General features: G+C 51.3%; 2 protein-coding genes across 2 annotated transcripts; one reads left to right on the top strand and one right to left on the bottom strand.

Annotated features, from left to right (window-relative positions):
• Nucleotides 1-2,789: 2,789 nt before the first annotated feature.
• Nucleotides 2,790-4,649, bottom strand: LOC100900831 (phosphopantothenate--cysteine ligase). Its single transcript, XM_003743747.3, has 2 exons — nucleotides 4,507-4,649; nucleotides 2,790-3,834 (listed from the first exon to the last, which is right to left on the bottom strand). The coding sequence occupies exons 1-2, from the start codon at nucleotides 4,647-4,649 to the stop codon at nucleotides 2,904-2,906; spliced, it is 1,074 nt and encodes a 357-aa protein (XP_003743795.2). The 3' UTR covers nucleotides 2,790-2,903.
• A 4,728-nt stretch (nucleotides 4,650-9,377) lies between these two features.
• LOC100900687 (uncharacterized) lies at nucleotides 9,378-10,906 on the top strand. Its single transcript, XM_003743746.2, has 4 exons — nucleotides 9,378-9,599; nucleotides 9,763-9,874; nucleotides 10,077-10,259; nucleotides 10,394-10,906. Exons 1-4 carry the CDS (start codon nucleotides 9,440-9,442, stop codon nucleotides 10,845-10,847), a joined length of 909 nt encoding a protein of 302 aa, XP_003743794.1. The 5' UTR covers nucleotides 9,378-9,439; the 3' UTR covers nucleotides 10,848-10,906.
• The last annotated feature ends 737 nt before the right edge of the window (nucleotides 10,907-11,643 follow it).

Here is an 11,643-nt window from a genome sequence, read left to right as displayed (position 1 = left end):
GCTGTGAAGACCCCTCAGTGTCGGAGCGTGGCACGGATGAATGACGCTCGCAAGACAGGGATTCGCTCCGAGAACACGCGGGATTTCAGCGTTCTTCTGTCTCTCGGAAGGAGGGATGTCAATGGCGGGACCCACGACAGTCCCGAAGGCGAAGACCCGGGACTTTCCGAACGTCAAGTCTACGAAGTGACAAGCGCGGCGAACTCCACCGGGTGGAGAGATATTTTCCGGAGTCCCCTGGGGAAGGTAAACCTGACTCCGTATTGACACGCGCATCCGAGCTTCCCCGGACGGATCCCGTCGGAGCTCGAATTTCTCTGGCTACCCCGCGGACGAGCTCAGCGAGACTTCCAGGATTGGCAAAGCTCAACAGCTGAGTGAGAATCCGGACTTCTCTCGAGCCGGCAAGGTACGGGCAGTCTTCGAGATTATTTTTTTCTGTAGACAACGCCGACATCCGCATTCTAGCAGCTCTTCGAGCTGATCGATGACAGAGAGTCCTCTTGCTTTGAGCTCTCTCGCCCCTTTATTGCGTCCTCGCCCGAATTATCGGAGGAGCTCCCGCATTTGATTCTCTCCACGACTACTCTAGATCAGGGGTGCACAACATGCGGACAGCGGGCCCCTAGGATGTTTTCGAGTGGCTCGCCGCCATACTGCCAGGCTTCCATGCTTTTTTGTGAATCCTAGGTCTCCTCTATTTCGACATCGACCCGACACAGTTCCGGGGAATAGGACACCCTAAATCAATAATTCGTTCTCGGAAAGAGTATCTTCTAGAAATACTCTGTCCTCGATCCCCCTTCATGAGCAGGGCGGGGGCTCACCAGAGAATTTTGCGGCCCGCCAGGGGTCACGAGTCCCCCAAACTGGCCCGCCGAGCTTGTGAAGCTGTGCACCCCTGCTCTAGATGGTATGATGGGAGGCGCAGCTTTTGGGAAGTGCTAACTATGTCACTTTTCTAGCGCGTGAGCCAACTTAGTGATAACTTGAACTTCTCCAGAACGTAGGAGCAACGTTCTCGACAGGACAACTCGGCTCGCGTCGGCGTCGTCGAGCGGCGAGAATACCTTCGGGTCGAAACGACACTCTTCGTCAAAGACAACCGCTGACAATCCTTTCTTGCAGGAAGCGCGGTCTTCGGGGGTCTCGTCGAGACCCGATTATAGGCAAGACCCGCGACGAGCAGCTGGTGTTTCCTCGGCGACCCGGCCACGAAAATAATGCGGTTGAAAGGTGTGTGTTTCCGCATTAGTCGTCTTACCATCCGCTGCAGTGGGCACGGCTTGTCGCTCTCGAGCACGTTTCCGGATGCAACGCTTTGCATAGTTCGAGTCGTGGATGCGTCGGAGTCGTTCGAATGCTCGCCGAAAGGATGCCCCGATCACGGACCGTTGGAGAAAAATTCCAGCGGAAGTGCCTGTCGATAGCTTTCGAGAAGAAGCTGAGGGCAGTATCAAGAAGCTCCGAGTCTCACGAAACTGGCGTCACGTTACGAACTCTCCAACCGACTGTTACCACGATCCTCAAGGACAAGGGAAAACTCGGGAGTGTCACACTCGCCAAGGGTGTCAGCACGCTTGCAGCGAATCAGTCATCCAGGGTCGGAGAGACAGAAAAACTTCTGCTGGTGTGGGTGAATGAGACGGAGTTGAAGGATGAGAGTGTCTTCAGGGAGATGCTCTGAACGAAAGCCCAGCAAAACTATCGGAATTCGAAAGGAAGCGCTCAAGGAGGTTCCTCGAACACAGGAGATTTCGGGGGTAGTCGCGGTTGGTTCGACAGATTCAAAAAACGCACTAGCATTCGCAGTGAATTCGGCGCTAACGCTGCTGATGTGAGAATTCCAGTAGCCTATTCAGATGTGAGCCCGTCTAGGTGTACCATTAGGAGTTTCCAAGGGTCTTCAAGTAGAAGGAAGACGGCGAAAGAAATTCTGGAGTACTGTGGAAATTTAATGAGAAGGCATGGGTCACTAGGAGGATCTTCGAGGAGTGGTCAGGCGAAACTTTCGCTCCGAGTGTGGGGTCTTCCGTCGGAGGTCATGGATTGCCGAAGCGGTGTCTGTGGATTGTGGACAGCGCGCCCGCACACGACCCGGAGTTGCAAGATCTCGTGTGCGAGAAGCTCGACTTCATCAGCATCAAGTTTCTACGACCGAGTACAACCCCGATCATTCAACTGATGGACAAGCAGGTTGTCTCACACTTGGGAGAATTGTACAGCAAAGCCCTGTTCGGAGTCACTTCGGACACGAATTTTACCATCCAAAATTTCCGAAAAGACCACTCCAATATTCTCCATCGTGTCAGGGTGATCACGCGAGCTTTGTCTCATGTAAGCGAAGGAACACTGACTGCAGCCTGGAGAACATTAGGTCCGAGTGCGACTCAAGCACCGTCGAAGATGTCAATCCGCCGACTTCTCTGGAGGCAGAAATCTTGGCCCTCGGAGAAACCTGGTGGGTTCCGGGTTGAGTGAGCAGATCGCGACGAACTTTTCGCTCACCAGGAGGCAGACGTTGCGCTGGAAGAAGCGCAGGGTCTCCTTGGAGAGATTGGAGAAACTCGAAGAGTCGCAGGATCAAGACTTTGGTAACTCAGAATTTGAAATAACGTCTATTTTAAATACTCGGCTCTCTTATCCCCTGATGTCAATTTGATCCGATTCCCCAAGTCCCGGAAGAAGGCCTCTGAGGATTCTCCTATGACTCCCAACGTTTCAGCCCGCTGAACAACGGAACGATTTTCAAGCTTCTTATAGTTAGAAAACGTGAATCGAGGTTTGACTGTCTCTCAGACTGTGTTGAGCACTCAATACGCAAATATAAACTCTCAAAAAGGTACTCTGAAACCTGTATCTAATAAATCACAATCGCAAAACTTCAAAAGAAGTCCTCCTGCTCAAGTACTTTCAGAACTCTGGCTCTTCACGAAAGCGTCGTGAAGTTCGGTGAGGCAGTCGACGATCCTCTCTTCGATTTCGATTCCTGCAGCGAGATCCTCAGGCGTCATATGGATATTCTCGAAATCGGATTTACCGACTAGAGTGACTTTTTCTTTCCTCGTGTGCAGCTCGTTCGCGATAACCCAGTGGTGTTTGTAGCTTTCAAGCGCGCCACGGGCTTTTTGCAGTAGAATGCTTTCGTCGGTTTCCAGTTTGAAGGAAATCACGAAAGCTCGAGGTACCCAGTGGAAAACCAGTGGTCCCAGAACCTTGGGCACGAGATGAAAAGTCAGGGACAGCTGGGCGTCGGAGCTGATTTTGTGCTCGGAAAGTTTCTCTGGGTGAACATAGAAGTCGCTGACCGCCGCTGCTAGGTAGAGCATTGCACGTCCACCCAAGGGAGCTAAATGTTGCGCCGCGGCCCTCAAGAGGAAGAGATAATCTGCTACAGTAGTGAACGAGACCTTCAGTAGCTTTTTCTCAGCAACAGCGGCTTCGTACCGCTTCACTTGGTTCTCAATGAGACCACGGACGTTCTCAGAGATTTCTAGGGCTCCGCTCCGTGTGCTGAATAGATCGAGGACATTGCTGTGGATGTTCCGCGAAAACGGCTCCAATGAGTTCTGTCGGTGCATGAAAATAACGGCGTAGCCCGCTCGGAGAAAATATTCGGCGCTAGCCGCCCCTCTGTTGCCGAGACTGAAGTTGTCAACGAAACGGACCGTCTTCTGCTCCAAGGGAACTGTGGTGCCTCCTGCGGTGACGAGCACAACTCTGGAGGCCTCCGCCAAGTGATGATCACAGAAATACTTGATTTTATCGGACCGTTCTTCGAACCCTGCACAAGGCTTGTTCTTCAGGAAGAACTCGGAGCAATCCGCCATCGTGATAGCTGGAATAGAGAGAGAGAACGTCAGCGTTGAAACAATCGTAGGAAGGTCGAAGAGGGCGCATTCTGTGAGAAGATTGAGTATACCTCTAAAATATTTCGTAAAGGATTTCTAAACGATTTTAGCGGCAAGTCGGCGCTTTCTCCGGCTGGAGGTACCCCGCGAAAGATAAAGAATCTTCTTCGGCAAGCATCTTCTGACGAAGAGAAAACATTCTTCCCCTCTGATTGGAGAGGAAGGCCTGACTCGAATCAAGGAAGCTCCTGAAGATTTGAGAGGAAGTCGCCGTCAGCCGATACCGCAGCGATCACCCAACCGGAAACGACGTCTGATTTTCCGCATCGTGGCATACAACAAAAATACTTTCTGTCGGCTATAAGAGAATAAGAGAATATCTCGTGATATCCGGAGCGTCAGCAACTCAGGCCACTAGGAGACATTGACGGCTCAGCCAGAAAATGACTATCCGGTCGAGTTTACCGGGACGCCGCTCGGCTAAGCACGTCCGGAATTCTGCTAAGATCCAAAAAGTGAATATTCCCAGGCGAGACTCTGCACGGAGTTTCTATGCCACTCGGGGTAATCCAGAATAAGAAAATGGCTCGACGGCTCGGATCTTGACGAATCGACAAAATATTAATACATGGTATTGCTCCTTCAAATGTAATATCTCGGGTTTCTCGAAGCCCTACGAACTGAAGATGGGCTCACCAGCGAAATTAGCCGATCGCGGCAGTAAACGAGGCAATCGGGACGAGAAACGATTTGGCTCTGCTCTCGATGACCGTATGAAGGCAGTACTCTCCTATGCATCATTTATCCAATACTTAGGGGGATTACGCTCCGTCGCGTGTCGGGTTATCATTGCGGTCAAGCCGTCACCGAGTCATATCATTTTATTGCTCGGCATCACGTTCAGAACGTGGCATCACGGACATAGAATCTAGTTCCACCGGAGAATGGGCATCGACGGGACTACCCCGTCGGTTTCGAGTCGAGCTCAGAAGAGAAACAAGTACATGTGCTTCGGCGCACGTGGTAGCTGAGGAGTAGAGAGACCGCGATTCCGGTTCTGCAGCTCGAAGTCTGGAAGGGAGCCTGGAGCAGCGACTTACCGAGCAGGATGCGAGGAATTCAAACGTCACATGAGCGAAAGTGGTCAATGTTTGCTCCGTATCACGCACGAAAACACGACCGTACTCGGAAGACGGCGAGCGGGGGAAAACCAATAGATTGGCGACCTCCCTCCTTTCCCCCTTCCTTTGAATGCCGTCTCTTCGCCTACCGGGTCACAGTCGCAAGCTGCCCGCGGTGGAGTACGGAGCCGACTATATGCAATCGGGGCACGAACGTACGTCCCGAAGCGCGTGAGAGCTCAGGGAATTTTCCGTTATGTCGGTTGGGGCATGCACTCGATTACTGAAGACCCTCTGAGCTCAGTGGTATGCTTCTAAGGACTCCCGAGCAACTCACTGAGATCATGCGACCTGTATCACACTTTCAAGAGATAGTGACGATCGGTGAAATGGGAATTCGAATAGAACCGTGTAGTTGTGCCTGAGAGGAAAGGGAGAGACCACCACCTGGAGAGGGTGGTTGGTCCAAATATTGCAGACAGATGGCCTCTGGCGCCGGAGGCGCTAATTCGCGCTTGAAGGCATTGAATCCTTAGTAAAGGTTACCCGAAGATAACGGAAATATCTTAGCATTTGCACGTGGGTTCGACCCAAGCGGAATTGATTCGTTCGGAGGCCAACCGTCGAATCGAGAAGATGAAGGAAGATCAATGTCTATGCTGGTGATCTTTACTGAGACTTCCAGCGAGATCGCGCGCGAACCTCTGTGTTCCTGCTCTGGTGTCGTCGTCGTTGTTTACTTTCTCGCCGCTCGCGAGTCGTCGTGAATCCGTCTGCGAGCACCGTGCTTTCCTCTCCGGACTCGGGATTCGATTCTCGTCTGGAGGAGAAGTATTCGATGTGGAGTCAGGCTTGCTCTGGGAGGGGAAAGTGTTCATCAATTGCGGCACACTGACCGTCGGAAATGTTTAGGACTCTCAGGCTGCTCCCGGCTCTACGGAAATGTGCATTGAGACCGTTCCCGGATCCGCCGCTGGCCATCCGACCGACGGGGTATGCGCGGATTCTCTCTCCTTCCCACATGAACTCTCCCGTGGAAAACTTCATCTCCTTGAATGGGATGCAGAATGTACCTGTTCACTCTTCCTTGATCTGCTATGAGGAAACGACAGACGCTGATTCTTAGATACCAATCTTTTCCAGGCGCCGCCGCGTCAGTCAAACAACAGCCGCACGAAAAGCACAAGAGATGAATTCGACGTCCCGAGCGACTCCAGATGACGCGCAGCGAGTGCCTGAGATTCGATTCCTCGCGAAAATTCTCGGATCTTCAGAGAACATCCTAATTTATCCGCTCCAAGTTGGGAGATGCATCCGGAGTCTCTCCACAGGTGCGAGCGCGAATCGTTCAGCTCTTCTGAGGGCACTAGAGCCTCTGATACCTCGCAGCAATTATTCTAAACTGCGGTCTGGATTTTCAGTGAAGACGTTGGATAATGAGGAACTCTCCATCCTTCTCGGAGCGATGGGATCCATGGCGAAAACGAGCGGATCCGAAAATATCGAGGAAATGTTGGTCAAGGCCTGGTCGATGAGAGATAAGTCTACTGCGGGCATTTCGCTCTACAATGCGTATCTTGATGTAAGCCGCCTCTTCCCCCTTTCCCTGGAACTTCCACATCCGGTCGGAATTCGAGCCTGGTCCCATTGAGAATGAAATGACTCTCGCGAACTCTACAAATTGATGATTTGACTATCTCCGTGGACCACGGACAGAATCTCTCGAACGCTTCCTGAGGGGAAATTAATTCTGGAGTTTGCAGGCAAGAACTCGCAATGGCATTCGAGCGGACATGGGAGAACTTCGAGAGCTTCGACTCACCCCGGACCGGAACACGTATATAGGTTTCATTGAAAACCTCTGCGAATTCGGCGAAGTCGATCGCGCTCTTGAGATCTCTCGCAATCTCAAGGGCGGAGACATGTCGATACCAGTCTTCAACGCTCTCATCAAAGGTCACCTGAGGTCCGGGAATCGCGGCGAGGCCCGGAAGGTTCTGAGGTCGATGGTAGTGGCTGGCACCCATCCAGACTCCACAACTAACTGCGTTCTCGCAGGAGGGCTCGCTGAATGCGGTGCAGGCACCAATGAAGTCCTAGAAGTCTTGGACAAGGGTAAATTATCTTCCGCCGAGCTCATGAGCATTCTACAATCGACTTCCGACATCGACCTAATTCATGAGCTATGCGATCGGATTTCGAAGATGCCCGTGGACTTAAAACTGGCGAGAACTCGGTGCTGTGAGCTGATCCATACGAGAAAGATGGAGTCGGCTCGCCTGTTCTTCGACAAGGTTCTGCAACCGAAGGGGGAGGATATTCGATTCTTCAGTGCCGAAATGGTCAGGTGCAGATACCCAACGGAAAACGTGCTGGAATTCTGTCGAAGTTTTCAGTCTAGGCCTCTGATAGACAAGAGCATATCGGCCGCCTTATATTCTGCGTACAACTCAGGAGATTTTTCACAACTCATGGGATTCCTTGCCGTCCATTACGAGCGAGGTGATCCAATACGGGAGCACTATTTATATCCGGCGTTGTGTCGAGCCAGGAACAACGATGAAGCCTATGCTGTCCTCGAAAAACAGATCCTGTGGAAAGTGCCGATATCTGAAACTACTCTGACGTACTTTCTGCAGAAAGTAGAGATCATGTATACATCCGAAGTTCTCATTGGATTGAGAAGATTCGACATCCCCCGAGATCTTGTAGAAAGAACTGTAGCTTATTATTTCCTGTCCAACAAACGATACAAGGATTGTCAAAGACTATTCCGACTGATCGGAGGCTCGATTTGGAGGGATGCAATCAAGCGCGTTACGGAAGATGGGGAATCCACAAATCCAATATCGGCCGAAGATTTGATGAGTCAGATATCTGGAGAAAACTCGGAGCGTGCCGACGTTCCTCGACAGCGAGGACCCGAGCTCAATCCTGAGGAGGCGAGCGGTTCGGGTTCAGAACTGACTTATTCTCAACCTCGGAACAAATGGCTGACGACATCGACACCGAAGAATCTCGAGTCCGATTTGGAGCGCTTGAGACGAGCTTGTGCGAACTCTGATGTGGAGCAGGTGAGCGAGCTGCTGGCCGCGCTCAGCGTGTGCTCACTCAGTACGTCGGATCTTATCGCGCTGATCAAGTTTTACGTAGCGGAGCGGGAACCTGGGCGCGCGATGCATTATCTAGATATCCTCAATCAACGACCGGGCTTCATTCTGCCGAGCCGGTTAGTTCTGAACGTTGCGACGCTCATGATCGAATCCGATCGGTATCAGGAGGCCTGCAAATTGCTAAACGCACAAAAGTTACAGACTCCTCTTCAGAGCATGAAGGATGTATTTACTTGCCTTCTGCAAGCCACCCTGCGACATGAGGGCTTGGACGCCGTCATGTACATAAGTACGGAAGTGATCCGCCCCGGTACGCACATGCAAGCCGCCTTGGAACCAATTATGAAATACGTCATCGAGCGTGAGCCAGACCGAATGTTAGAATTCTTCAAGTTCTCGCTCGAACGCCATGAAGCGATCCCCCAATTGATTGAGGTTTATCGGAAGCTCATATCTAGTGGTGATCAAGCACAGATCGACAGCTTGTCCGAGATGGTGGGAAGGGTCCACCGCCATCAACCACATCTAGCAGCCGCGTACATGCTCGAGAAAGATTCAGCCAAAGCTCGAGAAGTGCTCCTCGCCGTTCCCAAGTCTAGCCTCCGTCACGAGCTATCTGTGGTGGGGAGAAGATTGGCCCAGGAGCAGAGAATCACCGATCTCGAACAATACGTTTATATGTTGTCTGAATGTGGTTTCGAGTGCGATGACCTGTACTTCATTCTCGCGAGTACGTACCTCGACGGGAGTCATGCCGACAAAGAAGATCAGTTGTTGATGAATTCGCTCGAGCACAAAGTGTGGCTCTCGCCTCGAACCCTGAGGCTCCTGGAGCGGATATCGATCAGAAAGGTCAAGCGTGAGAGCGCATCCTCTTGTAAATTGTGAACGGTGAATGGAAGAGACGACTGACGTTGTGAGATATAAAGAAATTCGTTCTACACCGGGGTCTCTTTCATTTTTTTTTATCTCCAGAGGATCTAATGGCTCGGACCGAGAGCTCTACAGGAATGATCTCGGGTTTCGACGTCCAGCTAGGACATGGACTTTCCCATTACAGGAAGGTTTACCGCCCAAATTCGAGTTTCCGAAACGTCCGGAACCAAGTGCGAGATTCTTCCGAAGTCCGAATCGTGGTATTTCCTTCCTAAGAAGGGTCAGTAATAATCGATCCGAAGCGGGACATGTCGCGAAGCTGACCCGCGGGAAGCAACGTGCATGTTGAATTCCGCGACATTTCGCCTAGAGGGCGCGACCGAGCTGCGGTATAAAAACGAAGTCGAAGGTCACATCGGTCTCTTTCGTGAAAAGAAGTTTTGCAAGTTAAACGGCGTGTCATTCACAACCATTGACAATGACTGTCGAGACGGCTACTCAAATTCTCGAAGACCTCAGCTTGAAGGACAAGACGGATTCTGCTCCCGTCAAATCGGAACCCCAAAGCCCGAAGTTTGCGAAGCGTAGGAGACCATGGGCTCCTCGCACGATTCCTCGAGAGCAACCCAGCGTGAAGGGTGAGTCTCCTCCTAGGATTCGGACGCCTGTGCCCACTTTACCGCGTATCTCTGCATGATTATCTTATAAACTGCGAGCAATGCTCGAAGGCTTTTCCGCCGACGAGGACCAGGAATTTATTTACAGAGGAACAGTGTCGAGTGATCATATATTCTCCTTCAGAACATAGTCGGAAACGTCCACAGAGACGCCGGAATGATTCGGAGATGTCATCGAGACCACACCGAAGGAGTCCTCGGCATCGTCACGTATCCGAAGTCTCCTCAGTGACTGAGTGAGTAGATGGGCAGGATGATGCTACTCATGATGGGTGGATTAACGATGCGCAAAATCTTCCTCTGGGAATTCGTCTTACTGGATTGGTCTGAAATGGTGGCGTCCCTTGTGGGATAATAAGAATCAAGCCGGAAGAGGTTCGGAGTGAACCGTTTTTTTTCTTCTCGATATTCTGCATCGTCACCCTCGACCTGTTCCAGGTCAAGCAAGGACGCTTCGCCCATGAAGACTCTCAAAGACACCGTGACCGAGAAATACGATAAGAAGGGAAGGACCCTGCTCGACTCGTACTTGAAGAACCGCTGGGAGCTCGTGAGCTTCGAAGGAAAAACGAAATTTCTGCAACAGTGCAAGGCCTACGAGGTTGTGCCGATGCCTTACCGGTAAGAATCGTACCGCCGAACGGTTAGGGGTGGGAAAATTTTCTCTCGTTCATCGTCGTGGGTGGACTCGTCATCAATTTCAATTTTGCAAAGTCATTGGATCCGCCATTTGCAGAGGATTTTTTGTCTTTCAGGCTGACGAACTACAATATCAAGAACACCAAGGTCATTTGTCGCATCCTGGACAAATTTTCGCTGCAATTGATGTTCGCTGATTTGAACTACTGCCGCAAACGATGCGAGCAGATCAAGAAACTCCTCGCGGAGAGAACTGAACTCATGAAAGCGATGTTCGATGAAAGTCTCATGACCGAAATTTCTGCGGCTGTGGAGGAGTCTTCACAACGTCGCTCTAAGCAGTTGCAGGACAGGCATGATGAATCATTCAAACATCTCGAACAGGAATACAACCTGTCATCAGAGGATATCGAAGCTGCTATGGAGCGTTTGAAGCTTTTCGAACAGATCGACAAGGAGCGACTCGAACGTCGTCTCCAGAGACAGCAAGAGAAAGAACAGAAAGGTGAAGAGAAACCGGAAAAGCCTGCAGAAGCCGAACCCGAACCCGAAGAAACGAAGAAAGAATGAAGCGAAGAATTGTGCATTTCGATTCTTGAAATCAGACTACAATAAACTTCTTCTGGTTACCGCTAAGTGTTTCTTCTCGATTAGCCCTGCTTGGTCTCGAGGAAGTCTTCGCCATTCATCGTCGATTGAATTTGAAATGCATTTTTTCTCGCGAAGCCAGGGTTGCACACTCCTTCCAGAACCCTGCAGGGTGCGCTGGAGTCTAATCTACACATCACAATTCTCGTTCATCAATCTATGGTCATTCAAGAGAATCGATGAATGTAACATCATTGAGGATGCAGACACACAGCCTCTCGACTGATGTGTGGTGGCCGAGGGGGCTCAACCTAAAGTTCAAGTCCCCTCGATCTCCCCCGAGTCATTCGGAGGAAAAAGACTGATAGGTGAAGAACAGCCGAACGCCGAGGGGCCTGTCACCATCGGAAGAGGATGGAGCGGCGGGAAGCATCCAATGACCCCCTTCCCGCTTAGGGATCCGCTTCCGAGACCCCGCAGAAGTCAGAAACGGTTCATCCATTGCGGTGCATCAGATCTCAGCTCTCCGGGAAGCTGTGATCCATCCTCAGACTTCCAGAGCTCGAACCTCTTAACTTCCGACCGTCGCGCTTGTCTAGATCTACGGTGAGGGAGAACTCCAGGTGGGGGATGCAAGGATAGTGAGAATGCTCCCCTTGATCGCACGAACCCTTTCGGGATAGAGGGGTGGGAAGAAGCTGGATATCACGGAGCTGAGGATATTCGGATGAAACTCAGAAAGACTTCGATATTCCCCCAGTGTATTTGGTTTTTCCCG

Source organism: Galendromus occidentalis, unplaced genomic scaffold, assembly GCF_000255335.2.
Source record: "Galendromus occidentalis unplaced genomic scaffold, Mocc_1.1 scf7180000077451, whole genome shotgun sequence".
Lineage (NCBI taxonomy): Eukaryota > Metazoa > Arthropoda > Arachnida > Mesostigmata > Phytoseiidae > Galendromus > Galendromus occidentalis.
Note: the sequence above shows the minus strand (reverse complement) of the source record. Positions and strands in the feature narration are given on the sequence as shown.

Coding starts and splice junctions, on each gene's coding strand:
- LOC100900831 (XM_003743747.3), bottom strand. CDS start 4,649: ATGCATAGGAGAGTACTGCCTTCATACGGTCATCGAGAGCAGAGCCAA. Junction 3,835..4,506: donor AGGGCTTCGAGAAACCCGAG/ATATTACATTTG, acceptor TATTCCAGCTAT/CACGATGGCGGATTGCTCCG.
- LOC100900687 (XM_003743746.2), top strand. CDS start 9,440: ATGACTGTCGAGACGGCTACTCAAATTCTCGAAGACCTCAGCTTGAAG. Junction 9,600..9,762: donor AGAGCAACCCAGCGTGAAGG/GTGAGTCTCCTC, acceptor ATTCTCCTTCAG/AACATAGTCGGAAACGTCCA. Junction 9,875..10,076: donor GAAGTCTCCTCAGTGACTGA/GTGAGTAGATGG, acceptor GACCTGTTCCAG/GTCAAGCAAGGACGCTTCGC.